General features: G+C 40.8%; 1 protein-coding gene across 11 annotated transcripts in view; it reads right to left on the bottom strand.

Moving 5' to 3' along the window:
* Positions 1-10,350: 10,350 nt before the first annotated feature.
* Positions 10,351-20,816, bottom strand: part of ABI2 (abl interactor 2) — an 841,968-nt gene continuing 831,502 nt past the window's right edge. For all 11 annotated transcript variants that reach the window (XM_078680278.1, XM_078680272.1, XM_078680274.1 and 8 more), the window contains one exon: positions 10,351-18,883. In XM_078680278.1, the coding sequence (XP_078536404.1) occupies positions 18,708-18,883 (176 nt within the window). In that variant the 3' untranslated portion in view covers positions 10,351-18,707. The remainder of the gene's footprint in view (positions 18,884-20,816) is intronic.

The raw sequence follows: 20,816 nt of genomic DNA, 5'->3' as shown, positions 1-20,816 counted from the left end.
TATACGGGGACACAAACTGTTGAGTATAACTGATGATCTGGTACTAGATTATTGTAAAGGATTAGCTGACCTAGTGCGTTCTGTCTCTCACCAGGTTGGAGAAGACACAGTTGCCAGGCAACCGGATCAAGCACATGATCTAATTCCCGGAGACTGGGTGGTAGTGAAGAATCTCTCCCGAGAGTCATGCCTAGCACCCAGGTGGGATGAGCCGCGACAGGTCATACTGGTTACAACAACAGCAGTGAAATGTGCAGGTTTGCCTAACTAGATTCATACCAATCATACCAAAAGAGTACCAGCTCCTGAGGAAAGGGAACCACAGCTAACACAAGCAGTAGAGGGTGCTGAAGGTTGTACAGCTGATGAATCTAGAGGGTGCTGAAGGTTGTACAGCTGATGAATCTAGAATAACAGATTCTGAAGTAGCTGAACAAGAACAACCGAGCACAAGTCAGGAATACTGGATACCAGTGGTTGACATGCCTGAGGTGATTATTAAAACGAGAAGCAGAACCAAATTAGAAAGGCAAGAAACTAGAGAGGATCAGACAGGTGTAGAAGAACAAGCCCAGGAAAAGGAAAAGATTGTTGGAGACCCTGAGCAGGATCAGATAAGGAAAGAAAAATATACTCAGACAGAGGTGAACCAAAACAATCACAAATCTGAGGAGGGACAGACAGGACCAGAAGAACACTTTCAGGCTGCAGAAAAGCAAAGTGCAGTAAGTCCTAAACAGGACCAGTTAGGAAAAGAAGAACAAGTTTAGGAAGAAGAACAAGTTGAAATAAGACCTGAACAAGACCGGATAGAGGAAGAAGAACACGTTCAGGCAGATAAAGTCACAATAATAAGCCCTGAACAAGGACAGAGAGGGACTCTGAAGACAAAGATAATCAAATTGTGCCACCACACAACGAAAATAAGAGCACTTGAAAGAGACGAAAAAAGTGAAAGTGCAGTGCAGTGCAAGTCAAAAAGGTCAGAAAAGAACAAAGTATCGCCTGAAAACAATAAGTGAAGAACCGGAGCAAGTAAATGAGGTCTCTAGTCAGTCTGGGGAATTGAATAAAATACCCAGGCGAAGGAGTCAAAGACTGCGAATTTTGATCAATATATTTCAAGGCCCTGAATGGCCCTAAGTGATTCTTGAAAAATTTGAAAATCTAGATTTGAATGAAGAAAGTGACGAAGAAATAATTGCAGATCAGATTGATGAAGGAAAAGTCAGACCTCCTTGAAGTAACAAAAGAAGTAAAAATTCACAAAGCAAAATAAGGAAAGAAGAGAAATCTTCTTAGACAACAATGGCTGACAATAGACTTGCTGGAAGACCAAAACAAAATTGCTTAAATAAATGCTGTAGAATCTGTAAATATAGCATATTGTTAGTGGTCATAGTTTGGCTAATTTTAACAATAGTGATTTCTTATTTAATGATAGTAGAAAAGAAAAATAACACTGACACGAATGAAAAGTTAACTAACATAAAAAAAGATAGAGTAGAATTAGAAGCATCAGATGAGTCAGATTTTCATCATACTGTGGCAGATAACGACACCGCTTTAAACGTATTCACCAAGTTATTGTTTCAGTCTGTAGATACCATGGAAATTAGTGATTGGTATGTATGTATTAAATGACCAGCTTCAGTAGCAGAAGGAGTCACATATCACCATCTACCTTCAAAGTATGGCATTTCATGTAGTATATAAAACAGCTTATTTTATATGACAGAAACGTTAGAGTTATTACTCAAATTTAGATGTGATATTTTTAGATATTCCTATTCGAAAGAACATGAATCCGGTACTCAGTAATCAAGATGCAAAGTTTATGGATGAATTTTTCCTAACACAGAAGACAATAGATAGAGAAGAAGCACACAAAAATAACTTGACTTGCTCGTTAAAAGTAGAAATTGTATTTTTGAATTTAATAGAAGAAAGGAGACAGGATTTTCAAAGGAAAGCTACTGAACAGAAAACCCATATTCCATCATGGGCTGAAAAGGAGGGAATTTATACACCTGGCAAGACTCATGCTGTGATATCTCTAGATTTTGAAAAGAAAGGGAAAATCTGTCTCCATAGGTTAAAGACGGACTATAAGAATGTATTTATTGGTTCCAGTGGATGTGAACATAACTTTTTGATTCTTGGAGGTTGTGGACTAAAAGGGGGAACAGATCCATTTTTTCCTGGAGTTTATTATGGACATGGAAAGTTGCTATTTTGGAATAGTATTCCCTGAAGTCTATCATGTAAACTTCACTGGAAGTAATGAAAACACAAATGAACTAACCCGTTGGAAAAGAGCTAGTTTTTCAGAAATAGTAAGCAATATATTTAGTGCATTGATACCTTCAGTGGGAGTCTGAATTCACGAAACATTTGTAAACTAGTAGTTGATCGCCTATCAACTGATACTGCTGAAGGGTTCATAATGACCAATACGGAAATGGTTGCAATTAGATCAATGGTTTTATAAAATCGATTTGCTTTTGATATATTATTGGCAAAAGAGGGCGAAGTCTGTAAAATACTGAAAGCGCAACATTGTTGCACTTATATTTCAGATAAAAGTGTCAAAATTGGAGGATACATAAAAAATATTACAAAACTGAAAGAAGATTTGAAACCACTGAAAGTTGATAATGCATGGAAGAAATTAACAAATACCATTACCTCAATAGGGAAATGGTTTACTAATATAGGCAAAGATTTTATAGGCCAAATAATACTACCCATACTTGGAATAACAATATTAGTGTTAGCAATAATGACCTGGTGCAAATGTTGTAGAAGGCGAAAGAGATATGGAGTAAATGAAAAGGGGAAGAAAAGAAAGTATGAAGCAATCCAGTTAGAAGAAATGGAAGGCGATCTATATAAGAAAATGAAAAAAACTAAAAGAAAAACGAGGAAGGAAAAGAAAAGACTGGAAAGAGAATTGAGATGTGTTCATGTTGGCATCTGGTTAAGTGATGGATACATTTTGTGATGGCACTAATGCCATCAGAGAGGAGATTGATGGAGCAAGGACTCGTATAAAAGAGACTTGCTTGGATGCAATCCTCTCATGTATTGTGTAAACTAATATGTACCACGTTTCATCTCTTAGTAAAACAAAGCTTGCATATGCGTTTTACTAACAAGTAACCCGAGTGTAACTTAAAATGGATGCTAAATGCGGGAAACTGTATTGTGCATGTGTCAACTGCACCTACGTAGAATGACGCTTTTTTGCTTGGAGGGAAGTTTCTGCACCGAGTAGTTGCTCGAAAAATGGCCACTTGAAAAGCTCACATGCTAAGCATCTGCTTTGCTACTAAAACGAGCTATTTACTAATTGCTAATGCTGGGAGAGTAAATGGGATTTGACTAGAGCTAGGTGCTATACAGTGAAATCATTTTATTTTTAAATTAATGTTTCTTTTTTGACCTCTGTACTAGTTTGTATTTGGGCCTTCGAGCGATGCTAGAGTCTGTACTACACATGACTCCTCACGCAGGCGCAGTAATAGCAAGCTGAGAAGCCATGTATCATTTTTTAATTCCTTCCAAAGCCATGCTTGCTACACGTCCTGGGAACCTGCTGGACATCCTGAATCGTGTATGGAAATGAATATCATATGTATATTTTTGTCTGATAGAGATGTAAATATGGGTGGGAAATAAAGCTTGGGACTAAGAATTAAGGGGCGGGAACATTAAACAAAAAACAAAGAAAATTATTAAAACTTAGCAGGGTGTGATGATCATCCCCCCTTGCCTGTCCAATCAGAATTATGAATTTCATGAAGTTAAAACAATAATGGGAGGTACATTCATTAGAAGGGTATAATTGAAGTAGTTTAATTAGATCAATAGTCGCAGCAAGACCAGAATACTGAGAGACCCGGAAGCTGTCCGAGAGCTGAGCGAATGCTGAAGGAGAATCGGTTTGTAGACTTAGAATTTGGCAAAATAACTAGAAGATGATCGCGGAAGAATCGAGGAGGAAGATAGTGTCAGAGAGGGGTGCAACGCAGGCGTCGGATCTAGAAGAGGTCACCTATCCTGTCCAGAATCCTGTCCTGAAGTCTTTGTAACCTGATTCAATCTCAGGGGACCATTCCAGTGCCTTGGCCAAGTGGTTGGTTTCCACACCATTCTAGGTAATTATTTTTCTGTGTAGTATGTCATTGAACCGCTCTCTCTAGACTCTCTTTCCTGGGTACTGTCCTTGTGTAAACTCTTTCTAATTTAGGTGACTGATTAATGAAATAATTGATTTTTCCCCTTCTTTGGAGAAAATGGAATTCTTACTGAAATTTCTTTTTGGCTCACATGAATTTAACTAGATAAACATTTAAAACTTTCCTGAGTCTGTGGTTATTTCAAATATATTAAGGCAAATATTATTCTACGTCATTACACCATCAACGAGTTCCAACTAATAGGTCCATTGACTAGAGGAAAGAACTTCTTGATCAGTGAAAGATTAGTTAAGAGTCAGGTAACTAATCTTATAAAAGAGGTGTTTATAAAAATTTACCCCCAGCGGTATTTACTAGCCTATTTGATCTTGTGTGTGTGTTTATGGGTCCAAGTCAGTATGTGGTGTCTGAGTACCTGAGGTTGATAACCCGCTGGATCACTAGTCACAACAGCTTTTGGTATTCATTCTGTTCCCTTTCCAGTTCCCGTTCAGTGTTAGGCGCCTTCTCTCGGATTGTTGGAGTTTCCTTACCCTTGGCTCTGTTTTATGCTTCTTTGTAGTCTGTCCATGTCCATGGCGGAGAGTTATTATGGCTTTCAGCTGCTTTTAGGGATGTGGGTTCAGAGTGGACCCCACTCCTGTTTCTTGGCCTTTGCATCTGACTCTGTTCAGGGTTGGGTTTCCAGGTTTGCACACTCTGTGTCTAGGAAGGCTGGGGGGCTGAATTTTCCCCATGAATCTTATGGTGTGCTTTAGTTTGGCTGTAAATGTTCTCAATTCACCCAGTGAGCCTTTTTTAATCACCTCTGCATACAGTTGACACAGACATCCAGGGAATGCCACCAGAAAGCAAGCTGTGTGGTTCACTGTGTACAGGTGGCATTTTCAGATTTGCATTCATCCCTGGTGGGTTGGGGACACACTATCAGGGTTTGCTTTGACCAGTGTAATTTATTTCTTCTCTGTTAAGATTTTCTTCTACCTTGGGCTCATCAGTCAGTGGGGTGTGTGCTTGCCCTTCTGTAACGTTTTCGCTCTATAAGAGAGACTTCGTAGCCTAATGGTTATTGTGTCTGACTTTGGATCCAAATACGAGGTTTGAAGTCCAGTAATAGTCAGAGGAATGGTCTTAAAGATATTTCCAGTGGCAATCAAAATGCACTTGTGCCAGCATTCTGTCCTTTGATTAACGCTACATGGTTGATCTCCTGTGGTGCGTGGAGTCTGGCTCCCAGTGGGTTTGCTATTCTGGCTTGATTTCCTTATGTATCCTTTTGAATTTCACTTGGTTGGCTGCTGTTTGCTCCTGATCATTTGGTGTTGAATTCCGAGGTCCTCCAAGGTGCTCCAGGGAATCCTGGCCCTTTACTTTGTTTTTGGTCCTTGATGTTTGTCTTCCTGCTTTCTGACGGTGCTGGAGAAGTAGTTTCCTTTCAGTCTGAGCCCAGCAAGATTTCCTGTGGCCTCTGCTGTGGACCCACTCCCAATTTGTGGGTGCTTGGCCTACAAGCTGTTCATGGTGTCCTCCATGCGCTGTTGCGTACTCCCTCTAGTCTCACAATTGCAGGGTTGATTTGGTTCGTTCTCAGGGCACTTTATTTATATACCTGCAGAGTTGTTCTCCTATGCTGGCGTCTTTTTATCTATCCTGTTTGAAATGTTTTGTTGTCTACTGAGGCATTTTTAGTTTTATGCTTGGCCTATGCCAGCTGGGATGTCTTCTAAGTTCTGACGTGTTCATTTCAGGTCACCTGACAGAGGCTGGTGGCAGTTTTGCTGGATTTCTGGCATTTTCTTTACCAACTTCCAGTGCTCTTCTTGCATTCCATGTTTCGTAAATTTTATTGCTCCCTTCTTTTCAAGAATGGCTATTCTTGTTGGTAAGTTTCTGGTGTGGGGTGATTACGTTCGGCTTTCCTGTCTACGGCTGGTGTTTCAGGGTCGATCTGTGGGGTTTGGTAGCCTGGTACAGCTTTTCTATTGCTCATGGGTGAACTGACAAGTTCCTGGAATTCAGCCCGTTTTTAACTGGACTTGTAAGGCTACCTAGCTCCTTCTATGCCTCTTAGGTCTGTCTTATTGGGCAGATGTCGGCAGCCACATGGACAGTGCTGCAATTTGATGTTCTCTTCACGTGCAGTGAATGAACAAAGGTAGTACTTTTTAGCCTATTGACCGGCAAAACTCCCAATTGACCAATGGAGGCGGGGTAAGCGACTCCACAACTGAGGTGCCAGCAAGGAAGAAAGCCAACCCAACTGAGCTCTCGAGGCAAGAATCGTACAAAAGGGCAATGCTGCTAGTCGTTACTATGAGATGCATCTCTGTTTGTTTCTCCCTGGTTTGGATGTGGTTTCTTTGCTGTCCATGTACTCTATGCTTACCTGGCTGTTTCTGCACCTTTTGTGCCTAGGTTGCTTGGACGTTGAATGACTAAATGATTGATTGATTTATAAAGTGCAACAATACCCTGAGCTGTCTAGGCGCTACCTCAAAGCATGTACATATGGGTGCAGGGGGATGTGTGTTTTATACCCTGAAGAGCCATGTATTTAGTCTCTTCCTGAAAATTAGCAAGTTAGTCTCTTTCTTAAGAGAGGTGGGCAGTGAGTTTCACGCTGTGGTTGTGATGAAACTAGTGTCACCTCACTTGGTCTTTTTTTATCCTGGAGACGATCAGATTTTCTGAAATCTGCGGTTCGGAATGAACTGGCCGGGACATAGAGTTTGAGATGGCTAGCTAACAGGGTAGGGCCCGTTTGGTTGAGAGATTTAAAGGCAATGCAAAGGGATTTAAATTCAATCCGCTTTGCTACCAGCAGCCAGTGAAGTTGGAGGAGAGTGATGGTTAGAAACCGTTTTGGGAATTCCTAGAACCCTGGCGGCTTTTGGATGCTGCATTTAGTTGTGCTGATAAGTATGTCATTGCAGTAAACAAATCTTGAGGATATCAGGACAAATAGCACTATTTTCATTAGGTCTAGCGGAACTGAGGGTAGCACCTTCCTCAAGACCTTTACGATAAAAAACAGCTTAATGTGGTGGAGTTAATCTGAGCTTCAAAGGACAACTTGGTGTCCATAATAACGCTCAGATGTTATGCTTTAGGAACAGGAAAGGGTAGACCTCTGATTTGTAGTAGGTTAGTTTCAAACAATTGTCTGACATCCAGTTTCCAATGTGACTCATGCAGTCGTGGAAACGGTTTGCTGTGGAGCTGGATGATCCACTTATAGAGACAATTATTTGTTTATCACCCGCACACGACACTAGGGCAAAACCATAACTTTTTATTTGTCTGGCAAGCAGAGTGCCAAGGGTTAAAAAGAGAGAGACTCAGGAAAAATCTCTGAGGTACCACACACGGCAGAGAAAAAGGGGGTAGATACGTAGTCACTTAAGTATACCCACTCTGATCACTCCGACGGGAAGGCGCCTAGCAGGGAGAGAGTTTTATCCCTGATCTGATTGCCATACGGTGCATCAGCAGCCTATGATTGACAGTGTGAAATGCTGCCGATACATCTAGCAGGATCAGCGTGGTGATCCCCCCACAATCCAGTGTCTGTCTGAGCTCCTCAGTGGCCGTGATTAGGGTCAGCTCTGTGCTGTTATGTGCACGAAAACCGAACTGAGAGGGATGCAAAATTTAGTTTTGCTTGATGAAAGAAGACAGTTTGGAATTAATGGCATTTTCCACTACTTTAGAAGGGAAGGGGAGTCTGGAAATAGGCCTGTAGTTGAGTGGATCTTTGGTGTCTAGTGAAGGTTTTTTTTAATAAAGCAAGTATGGATGATTTTTTCCATTCTGAGGGAAAACTCCTGTAATTGGAACATGGCATTGCAAATCTGTCAAGGGAGGTGCAGAGGGCTCAGGCGTTAGGTGTAGAATTTTGGGGGGACAGGGATCTGACAATGAACCAGATTTGTTAGCTTTGATTTCATTTTGTTAAGTTGGATAAGGGTCTGAGCCTGGTCGACCGAATGTTGAAGGAAGGTATCAAACAGCTTCAACCTTATTTTGAAAGGTGTCCACTAGGGCGTTACAAAATTCCTGGCTTGTGATAGTATCCTGTGGGACTGACAATTTGGACAGGCTTTTTACCATGGAAAATAAAGTTTTGGGGCAACTATTGGCCGCTCTAATTTGCTTAGTGAAATAAGCAGCTTTTTCCTGACAATAAGGCTTTTGTACTCCTGAAGGGATTCCTTTAAGTGAAGATATTATCGTCCAGTCTCCACTTCCTCTAGTCTACGGCAGTTGTTTTGTGATTTGAGCATGTTAAACCATGGTTCGGAAGGGGTACATCTGGAGCAGAGGCTCTTTTTTGGCAGAGCGAAGTCTGTCATGGCTAGATCTAGCCAGGAGTGATAGTTGGCAGCTGCTAGATCCATGTCAGAGGTTGTGCTTAAAGAAGAATTTGATAACCGGGATACTAGCTGATTTCGCTCAACTTTGATCGAGGATCGACTAATAAATGATTGGAATGTGGTCTTTGCAGTAGTACTATTTTAAAAAGGACTGCATAGTGGTCAGACCAAATTAGAGGGAGAGAGTCAGTCCAATTTATGTGCAAATTGTCAGTGAAAAGCCCCTCCAAACAGTGGCCTGCGGTGTGTGTCGCACCTTCCACCAGTTGGTGAGAGTCTATACTGGTCATCTGATCAAGAAGTGCCAAGCTATCCGGATCTGAGGTATTTTCTAAGTAAACATTGAAATCACCTAAAAAGAGGAAATCAGGATGATCTGCTTTGTAAGTTATAAGCTGATCAAGACTGTCAATGAAAGGGGCCTTGGGTTTGGGTGGTCTGTAGAGGAGGATATAATTTGGAGAGTAATGTTCGTCCGACTCAACTTTGAAGCTCATGGCTTCACAGCTAAGACTTCCAAGTAGCTTTGAGGTGTTTGATTTAAAGTTAGATATAAGGATAAGCGCTGACCGCTGCCTTTCTTACCCACTCTGTGGATTTTAAAACCCACTGGAATAGACTCTATGAGGTCAGGGTCAGCTGCAGCCTCTGCCCAGGTTTCTGTTATGAATGCTAGATCAATCTCATGGGACTCTAAGAATTCCTCAATAAGATGGCATGTTTGACTAACAACCTGGCGTTTATCAACGAGCATGATAATGACAGTATGGGTAGCTCTTTTGCAAGTTGCGTTTGCTGACTTAGGTCTGCAGGTGTGGATTGCATAAGGTCATGCTGCTGACTTCCTGCTATTCTCCTGGATGCCCACTCTTCTGTGTCCTCCACCTTTCCAAAGAAGTACATCCTGAAACACTGTTTTGTTTCCCTTTCTGATCATATGAAGTCTCTGTTGCTGCTTCCATCTTGGTGACCTCCTTCCAGGGATCTCCCATTTGCTTTGTCCATTTTAAGGGCTCATCCTTTTTGTGGACAGCTGGAATTTCCTAGAGGGTCTCGGTGTACTGGGAAGGGTGTCTCAGATGTTGTTCACTTCTCTTGGATAGCTAGCTTGCCAACGTGGGCTTTATTTGTACCTTTGTTTTTAAATCTCTGGATTTGGCTCAGCTAGGCTCATGACTTTGCCAAGTCCCTTCCTGGGTTTTTCACATTCTGCTGGTCTGGTCTTGGATAGAGCCGCCTTCCTAGTGGGATGCCCTCTGTTGAACACTACTCTAGTTTAATGTACTTGTTTATTGGCCTTCCCTATGGGCACGGAGTCGGTTTCAGCATTGCACCTCATAAGTAATTGTTAGGAAGAAAAGAGGAGTTTGGCGTTATATATAATACGTGGTTATCCCTTCTGTTAAATTCATTTCCACACACCCGTCTGTCCTGATAGCAACAGAAGCTACACGTTTTTTTTAAGGTACAGTATGTGCCTATATGTGTTCTCCCTTTATGTGCCATTAAGAAGAGGAGGAACATAGGGAGGTTACCACCCATGCAAGAAAAGATTTAGGTGAAATGGAAGCCAGGAGCTTCAAATGTCTGTTAAAGGCAGAATACAACGAGGAAGAGGGTGTGTAACAGATGAACTCATGTAATCTAGGCATGAAAGGGCTCTGACCTAAACTAATCACACTTCGGAGATCACTCATTCTCCATGACTTTGAAAACAGCAATCTCATTTATCAAGCTGTAGTAACAGAGGACAAGTGATTTCAAGTGAAACATCATTGTGCTTTCAGTTGTTTTATTTATGACTTGTAACAAGATGTCTTAGTACACAGCAACAGTTAATTGAAAGTACAATTAAAAAACATTGTTCTGTTCTCCACTCGCATGAAAGTGGGTCAATGGCACACACAAAACATAACTGGTGGCAAGATGGCTACCTAGACACCATTATCTTATTGTTGTCCAGATAAAAATAGCATTCTTATATTTCAACAAAATGTCCATAAAGGTGACAACCACCACGATGGTCATCATATTCATCTGGGCGAGGAAATCCTGGATGTACTGGGTGAAAAGGTTTGCTCTGTTAACATCTAGTGACATAGAAGGCATCCATAAATGCTTTAACTACATCAGCGATGATAAATTCAAAAGCACAAATCACTCATGAGTGGACCGGAGAATGCAACCTTTTTCTCATCAAAATAAAGATCCTGGTACAAATATGTTGTTCAGTGGAGCTGTTCCAGTAGCAGCGGACATTGCAGAGGCAGTGCATCCATAATTAAAGGCTTAGTATTTAAGCACAGTAGAACAAGCTTAAGGTTTAGAAAAAATGCTCCCACTTGGCCTGTGGTTTTCAAATACTCTTGGTGGAGCTTTTACAACACAATGTTAGAAACAGCACAATATTGAAAGGGGGAAATCATACATTTGAGGTTAACAAATACAAGAAAATGCTGCTGAACACGATTAGGAGGTGCATGCGGAAACTTGCCCTGAACATCAAAGGTTGGGTACAGTTGGTATACCTGATGTACCCCAACCAATGCCATCTAGTAAACATTTACTATTGAGCATTGCTCCTCATCACAAGAAGGCTAGGTAAGGCCACTTCGGACGTACAAGTACAGCAAACTTGTGGCAGCTATCACCTGTAACGAAAGAAGTGCTTGGTGAACACTTTGTTTTCTTTTTAGGCATGCACTTGGCTAAGGAAAGAGCTGCTTTCATGAATGGCTGTGATGCAGGGAGCACAACCATCATGCTTTTTGGTAGTTTTTCAAAAACGCTTCCAAAAAAGCCATAAATCACCTTAAAAGCTTGACAATGTAACAATCACTATTATATTCTTCAATAAAGTAAAGTGTATGAATTTTATCTGCAGCTTTAAAAAAATGCCACTAGATGCTAGATCTTTTAAATACCTTTCCGAAGATGTATAGCAGACACCTGTTGTTCGATAGCAACAATATACTCCAGAATACTATGTGATAAAAAAAAAAAACTTTAAGAATGATAACTTTAAACACGCACAACACTCCTTTTATTGGTATTTTACAGCAGCGTCAATAATTTTTTATTGTAAATTCTGTATCTAACAGATGTGAAACCAAAGTAAAACTTTCATGAGTGTTGAACAGTTAATTTTCTTTTCACCTGGTAGAAGGTTTATTGGAACAATTGTAATTCCCCTTTCAATAAATATGAAAGGAATAATATATTCCTAGTAGAAACATGCTAACATGGTAGGTAGAGGCCAATAAAAAAGGATGTATGTAATTGTAATTTCTGGAATCGTTATCATAGTGGTAAAGAGAGGAATCCGATGCCATCAGGACATTTGGACAGCTGCGATAGCTATATATCTTCTCATTGGTAGTCCATTAAGAGCTTTAAATGATTATACTGAACTAAGCAAGGTTTGCTTATTCCTAGTTGCATATTACTTATGCAAATCTCAATTCAAGTATATTTTATGATAAAGGTCAACCCACTGGCTTGGTCATTCATTACACTACAACTTCCATAATCCATTATTTATTTTGCTGTAGGAATTTAAAATCGTAAATACATTCAGTAGAATCCAGGTGCAACAGTGGTTTATTTGCAATACTGGCCCTGGTTGATAATGTTCAGTTGGACTTTCTTTTCTGAAGTCCATTCTATTGCCACCTAAAGACCCGAGAATGTTAAATAGATAAGTGGCAGAATCAACAATTTGGTGCAGCAGTCTTGTTTACAAATGTCCGTCTCAGGCAGTCTACATTATTCCTCACCAGTCTCTTCTGACTCATGGCCACTTTCCTGTGGAGTTCTACGGCCTCGATGCCCAGTTATTTTATTCAAGATATTATTTTGATGAAAGACAAATGCTTAATACTGAACCACACGAAGATGGGGTTGGTTCTTCGTGGATCTCCTGGCACTACGGTCTTTTAGATGTTTGCCTATCATTCATGGATGTTTAATACATACTTCTATAATTTTTCTAAACATTATTGATTTTCAATTAAAGGATACTGGATAATGAAGCCATCTAATAGTAGTTTTTACCTTCCACCCTTGTTTTAAACATACTGAAGAGGCATAAATGCACTGACATTACCATTCTGCATTGCCTCCAAAGTTCAGTGACCACAGTACCTTAAAGTCCTGCACAAAAGTTATCCCTTCTCCTTTTCTAGCACAGAAACTATTTGAGTATACAACCTAATTGCGTTTAATCTGCACGGAGACAAGAGTCTTCATATAGGCCCTCGCTGGACCTTGAAATGGTTTCTAGTGGTCCTAAGAGTGGCATGAAAGTGGGGAAAAGGGATAGATATATCAATTACTCTGTACTGCATCTGAGTGGTAAAGAGTAAGATGTTCAAAGCACTTTGCATTATTCATCAACTTTTTCACCTTCCACCCACATTTTGGGTAAGAATGCACTAACTGAATTCACCATGGACTTCCACATATGCAAAGAGCAAAATCCTTGAGATACCTAATTTCCAGGTGGTGGCTGATATCTATCAGAATTGTGTTTTAAGATGCAGTACTCGCTCTCCATAAGCATCAGGGTGATTGATTGACATTTCAGGTTTCACATGACAGTTAAAGATTTCCCATCATGGCATAGTGATCATTAACAATATATTTAACATACTAATTATTAATCTCTTTGGTGAGTGTTGAAGGAGGCCAATGTGAATACAAAATTCATATCACGATTACACTGCTTTTATTAAGTTGCTTTTATGAAGAAACTTACTTTCATATGGGTCCAAAAGCATGCTATTAAAAATGAGCTGTCATGATATACACTCATCTTCATAGAATAGGTTATACCAAGACCCTGCATCACATGATGGTGGAGGCCACACAGTGACTATGAATGAGCCCTCCCAATTACTTTATGGGTCATGGCTCGGACAAAATAGCAGGAATGCATCCTCGGGCTCATGAGATTTAAGTATTGGCTCTCCAATTACTATTGTCGCCAATCACTATGACATATTCCCTTTCTGGTTCAAAATGTTCATCTGCATGCTTGCACCAGTTAAAGCAGTAACACATTAAGTGTACTGAAGATTATTTGATTGGATATATTTTATTTGTGGTTCATTTTAATTGATTACTTAGGAGTCAAACGATTGCCAGATAAATTATTTAGGCCATTGCACAGTCCTGCACCAAACACTTTCAGAAGCCAGCCATGACCTAAGTGGCCACTAGTGGTATTCTGTTTTACTGCAAAACTAATTAGCACTACTCTTTTTCTACAAAAACACATTATGTCTTCAAAACAGTTGAGGCCGGATATACATATCAATTAGCTTGTTTGCTGTTATGGAGCAGATACTTCTGCAATACAGCAATTTAAGCATGCAGTAACTTACTTTCTCTGGAAATAATGTTCTCTGGACTATTTTGAAAACTCCATACTTGCAGACCATTAATTTCACTGGGTGTGAGTGTTGTAAGAGGAACGAGGTAAATTTAAAGAAGAAAGAAGCTCTGTTTCATGTTAAGAGAAAAAATAAAATTGAACGGTCATGACTATATAATAATGTCTCAAACCCAAGGCAACAAGCCAAAAATGATCAACCAAAGCATTAACACATAAGTTAAAGTTCAAAGGAATATATTTTGGACGTGGCTCTTAATTCTTAATGCTCTTGGTGAAAACAGGATTTCACAACCGTGTGTGGAAAGACAAACATTAAAAAATAATCTAATCTCATAAACCTCTGGCAAAGTAGCAGATTATAAGCTTTCAAAGTACCTTTGCTTATTATATTTTCTGCGGTAGCCTAAATTGATATAAGGGGTTATGGTATGAAACAGCCAATGTGTTACATGCCAATGCGGGGAAAAAGTTCCATTCACATAAAGTTTGAGCTGGGATTGTGTATAAAGGACCCAAAGTGGTGTTTTAGTTATCTAATCTTATACCACCTCACCATAAACGTAAGGATAAAGCAATTATTACAAGAAAGTAGAATGGCTTTGCAGAATCATAACTTGGCTGAATGTTGGTTATCACTTTTGGTTGTTGAGAGGATAAAAAAAGATTTCTTCATAAAGTCCCAATTCTTTCAATCTATTTCCAGATTCAACCATTTCAGTTCACGAATTTCATTTGAGAAGAAAGTGTTACACCTCAATGCATTTTCTTCAAACTTTCTGTGAAACCTCTTACATTCTTTTTCAAATCAGAGGACAAATTGAAAAATGTCACGTGTCGATATTACAATTGCAGTATCTTTACTTAAAAATAATTTGCTAGAAGACCAATATGATACTCACAGAGGATAAAGCAACTGGCAAATTAAATCGCAGGAGAGAGACATTAGAAGTAAAGAGAACAGTCCAACTCTCTGCCAATTCATGTGCAATGAGTACTCTTAAAACATTCTCTAGGAGTGTTCATGGACACAACGTCCTTTGTGTACTTGTAGCAGGGTGGAATTACCTTCGAGCTACTGCTAACAAGTCATATCTACAGGTTAGAGAAATGCACTCAAAAAGGTAGTTTTAAGGGTTATGACTGAACAGGAGAGCATTACATTTTCCACTAGCTACAAAGACTGTACTGCTGACCAACCCCTTTTAAGAAGTGAAATCATAACCTGAAAAGTCAAGAAAGTTTCAACCCCAAATTATGTGGACTGTCACACTATTTTAGCTGACACCATTCACAACATTACCATGGCAAAAACTCTCACACCTACAATTCAGGGCAAATGAATGAAACATTCAAACAGGTTTTAATTTCTACAAGGATCAGAGTCTGGCATATGCAGGAGCAATTCAATATTGTATAGTTACAGGCCCCCCTAAGCATTGTCTGGTGCATCTGATTACACATTTCAAAGCACAAAGAACTAACCCTGACAGACAAGAATAAAGTGGAGGCCATGACATAATGTTTGGTCATTGTGTGTGGATGCATTTGAAATCCCTAAAAAGATTATCCTGCCTTTAAAATCAGACATATTGTGTAGGATGTCCTTAGTCAACAGAGTAAAGATTACTGAATGTCCTGTAAAGTTCAAACTGATGTGCTTATCGTTTTCACATGTGCGGAATTGTGTTTGGTAAACTATTTCAAACAAAACAGGGTCATGTTGCGAATCAGCAAATGGTGTGCTCTGATTGAGGGAATGTCTTTCCTTAAACGTCCAGCAGGCAGAAAGAACTCTTCTGCAGCAACAAACTTTACTTTACGCAGTACGCTGCAATCCTTCATGTGTAATAATCCTGACATAGAAATGATGAACAATCACAAATAACAGTAGCTGCTTTGAAACCCATTCCTGAATATATATATTACGTCCCATTTTGGAAGTTTTGTGCGAAGTACGGGCACTATGACAACGGTTCGCCACCTGAGTCCCCAGACTGGAAATTCAAAGGGGTCTATACAGTACAAATACATTCTCCCCCACCCAGTCACGTTTAAAATCCAACCCACTTACAAGGCGTAAACATTTTGACTTCATTTTACCCAATGTTTACATATGTATCAGGAATAAAAAAAAATGTAAGGACATTTAAAAAAAAAGTCAATGAGAGCATAAGAAACTCTAGATTCATCATTAGTGGCCAGTCAGCTTGCATCAGACCCCATTTCATATACACATACCCAACTACTGAAACCAAAACTGTACAAGAGAAAATAAGCATGAAAAACATTAATACTGCATAATAAAGCATACAACTTTACTGTTATTACCATACACATGCCACCCACAAGGCCTCTACAGGAGAAAGTGATTGTAAAGGAAAGGGGGATACAGAGCATGGGCGCAAACTGAGCATCAAACTTTAGTGCTTTTATGAAATTAGGAGTAGTTTATATAATTTCTTTAAGCAGAATGTGTCATATGTAATGCATTCCATGAGGGTCTGATTCTTCCACCTCCTCTGGCATTCTTGTTATTCCCAGAGCAAAACAATGCGAGAGAAACATAGGGAATGTACAAATAAAAACACCTCATACAAGACATTCTCACTTATGGAAGCATTTCTGCAGGACCCCTAATCGAAGCAATCTGTGATTAACGAACAACGCAGCACCCACTGATAAAACTGCTAATGTCCACCTCTTGCATCACAGATGTACTTATATCAGACTCCTGTTGTCCTAACGGCTGGTTCAGAGAGATAATCTATCCCAATGGCTGGTTTACAGAGAGACTCTCCTAAGCAGTAGTTCATGGACAGAATATCTCCCAGCTTCTGGCTCACAAAGAGAATTTCGCCAAATTGCTGGTTCACAAAGAGAATCTTTCCATAAGGCAGTTCAGAGACAGAATTTCTCCTAACTGCTGGCTCACGGAGAGAATATTGCCTAAATAGTCATTTACAGACGGAATCCCCCTTAAGTGCTGGCTCAAAAGTAAAATCTCTCTTAAGTGGCAACTCACTGGCAAGATCTTTTTTAGGTAACACTACAATAACTATCCCACAATGGATAACTTGAGTTCCAAAAGGAATCAAAACACAGATTCAGATGGAATATGAAGCTGAATCAAACTGTTAAGCTGCATCGTCGAGTGATCATTGTTAATTTAGAAAACAAAATGTTGGATACCACCTGAAAATGTCAGTATTCATCATCAGGAACCTACCTTAGCATAGAGGCAACCCGACCCAGTCAATCTGAGAATTGGCTAAAATAAGCAGACACATACTAAATGCCTAAGACAGTGGAAGATGTCAGCATATCCCGGATACATCCAGCTTCAATACAACTGCTTGGAGGAGTCGGAAATAGAGTAATGTTATCTAGTTACAAATATAGAGTTCGCCTTTTATAATCCAGCTGCTGGGTAGCAAATACTTTTCATACAGATCTGCGTAGGCAATGTGCTTGGGAGATCTTCTATTGCAGTCACCCTGGACAAGATTCTGAGGTGCAAAATGAGAACTGCCATAAGGAATCTGTAGGGCACTTATACATCGGATTAGAAAATTAAGCACCTGCACCACATTCAATCTTTTTACAATAAATGGGATTATGTGAGGAGAACATAACCGGGGAGCTAACAGACTTAGCTCACTCAAACTCGTATCTCATGGAGATGTGCAAACAATCCGGTTGTGAAGTGGCCTGCCTACACCACAGGGCACTCACAGTAGTGTTTTTCCTTCAAGTTCACAAAACATTAGACCTAAAATTGGCAAATCATGCCATGTTTAACGGATATTTTAAACTAGTTGCTGATACTTGAAAATACATTTTTCCAACCAGAGTGAGGTAAGCGACCTCGACTTCCCACTTCGGCATAAAAATTGCCCATTAGGCTCCACTGAACTTGTAAACCTGGTTTCGCCATCAAGATTAACATTGTGCTAAGACTAAATTCTTTGGTGACAGCAGACCAGGACTCTTCTCTAGTGGTGCCAGTGTTGAGACACTCGCATGTCTTTTTTATATTACAGAAGTCCCCCTAAGGCTGGAAACAACTATGAATTTTTACAAGCAGCATTTTAATCAAACATGAGAGGAAGCAGGGAGACAAACTGAACAGAACCAAGCTGCACATTAACGTCTACTCGTCTATTATTGCCAGACAGCTGCAGAAATGTTGTGATGATGAGCTGGCAGTGTCAAGATAGAATCTTTTGCCACAAATTACAAGAGTGCATGGGGAAGAGATGGCAATATTTAGGTTTCCCATCTGCCCTCAACACACAGTACATATTTCATTGCCAGGACAAGACACCATACAAATGCTGTGGTTAATCCAAGGTCAAGTGACTGCTGCCCTGAGAATACCCCAGCATCTCCTTTATACCATGAAAAGGCAGCCTCAACAGAATACCAAGGTTTCAACTTTCCAACAGATTGGTAGCTTCACCAGCCGGTCCATTTTCGAAATTTGGAAATGAGAGCAAACTTAGTTCATTAGAAGAGGCCAATTTCAGCCTCAACTGGCGGAAGGAAGAACATTTTGTTTAAACCACGCGTACCATTAATGTGATGTCTTAATAATGGAAAACAGAAAATAATGGAGTGGTTTTAACCACAATCATCCTTCATTCAAATTCACTTGAGTGGCCTCGATGGGCTGGTGAGAATCTGGGATGCCCAGACTATTCCACGAGTGAGGTACAGGACTGCACCATCATGTAGTCATCACTCTGAGTAGTGCATGATGGACTCGACATAGTTTCCCGGAAAGAGCCCAGTCACACCATTCATGACACCTTCGTACCAGCCATCATCGTTTTTCTTAATGACATAAATAATGGCTCCTTCCTGAAATGATAGCTCATCCTCCTTGTCCTTCGAGTAGTCATATATGGCCACAACTGAGAAAAAATATAAGGAGAGTCAGTTGCAAAGGAAAAAAAACACAACAGCAGTGATATATAATATAATAAAAGACTCAGAATAATTAATTGTAACGTCATGCTTGGAAAACGTTAAAATAAATTAGCACAACAACTACAGTCTGGTTAGGTGGCAACAATTGACAATACTGTTCAATCAATTTATGGGTAAATGCCAAATACCGGTAGGCATAACAAACTTAATGCACCATTCACACCCGCCTAGAAAATTGGGAAACCAGATTCAGAAGAAAATGTAGAAACTGTGCAAGAAATAACAGTAGAACAATATATTAGTATGTAAAAATTTCGAACAGAAAAGGAGAATTATTACTTACCTGTTAATAGCTTTCCAGAGAGTAGACAAACCAAATACATAACTTTAGAATAATTCTAAGCTCCACGACAGAACCTCTTGGAAATTCCTAAAGGAAGAATAACTTACCTTCGGCAACGATATATCTGGTAGAGACACAGTCTAGCCGCAGATTCCTTAACTTAGAATATCCCCCCAGGCGCCAGACTGGATGTGTAAAATATTTTTTCCCAGCAATGCCTCTGTACGCCGGGAGGTGGTGTCGCCGGCTCCGTCCTGACGTCGTCCACAGAAGTGACGCCAATGGAGCCATATAAGCCCCTCCCGGTGTGCTGATGTCAGTTTTCTACAGGAAACTTTTCCATGCCACAACGCGGAGCCGTGCAAAAAACTGTGATAGCACAGGAACAGTATGTGTTAAAGACCTAGCGAAAGGTCGGACCGTCCAAATCGAGACAGCTGTGGCAACGTCCGAAAAGGCCTCGACCGCTAGGAGTTGGACCGCCGTAGACTCAACATTCCCCGAGGCAGAAACCTGCGGGATAGTACGCCGAAGCAGTGTCGTGCACCGTGCCGCAGCCACCTCCAGTGATGCCGCAGGAGCCTCGGAAGGCTGTGCGGCAGCGTTATGAAAGGGCTAAACATCGTCATGTCCCGACGTTGCGGCGACTCTGGTGTCAGAGTCAGGGCACGCGGTTGGAGCCGAGGGTAAACACGCCAGTGGTGTCTCAACCAGAGTCCCTACCCCCCGCCCCCGTGGGGCCCGGAGGGGGGCAATGCTTACCTGAGGTAGGCGAATGACTGTGATGGTGCCGGGACTGGCCACGCCGCGTGGACAACACTGCTGGAGAAGGAGACCTGCGTCGCGAGGGGTCCGTTCGTGACATCTGGGCAGACATCAGCTTCATGCGGCAAACGTCACACTCCACGGAGTTATGGTGCTCTCCCAAGCACCATATACAGAGTTCGTGATGTTCCATCGCTGACCTCTGTCCCGAGCAGGACCAGCACGGTTTGAAGCCCACAAGGAGCATTGAATACTCTGTTCCTGGACGTGAAAGGGTGTCGAAAAGGCCGGTAATAATCAATAACAGGCCCGAGGTATCAATTTCCCGGATCCGCATTAGGACGTGGAAAAGAAGAAAAACTGCGAAATCAAGAGAGAGAGAGAGGACCAGAAAGCTAGTCCTTATCCCCGGGGTAATATGTGATTTAATCAAAAAGAGACTAGCTCATATTTATTTTAGATTACAAAAAACAAGAAAAAGACTCTGGTATGTTTCGTCATAGAGTTGGAACACCTGGTGAGTGTGTTCAAAAAGCCCTCACCCACCAACCTAGTTGGTGGCATGCTTCATCATCGGGCCCACCCAGTAGCACCTAGCGTGCCCCGGGTGTGCTTCAACGCCTGATTACAGCAGAGCTGGTATTTTGCTGAGTGTGCAGTGAAGATAGTTAAGAAAGTGATGTTAAAACGGATTGGCGGGGGTCCCAGTACCCGAGGGTAGAATTAGACTTTAATACCTGGGCCTCCGTCAGCGGTTAAAAAATAAGGCTGGAGGATGTAAGAGGCGAGTTACGACCTCTCACATCCAA

Source organism: Lissotriton helveticus, chromosome 3_1 (assembly GCF_964261635.1).
Source record: "Lissotriton helveticus chromosome 3_1, aLisHel1.1, whole genome shotgun sequence".
NCBI lineage: Eukaryota > Metazoa > Chordata > Amphibia > Caudata > Salamandridae > Lissotriton > Lissotriton helveticus.
The sequence above is the reverse complement of the archived record's forward strand: the minus strand, read 5'-3'. Positions and strand labels throughout refer to the sequence as shown.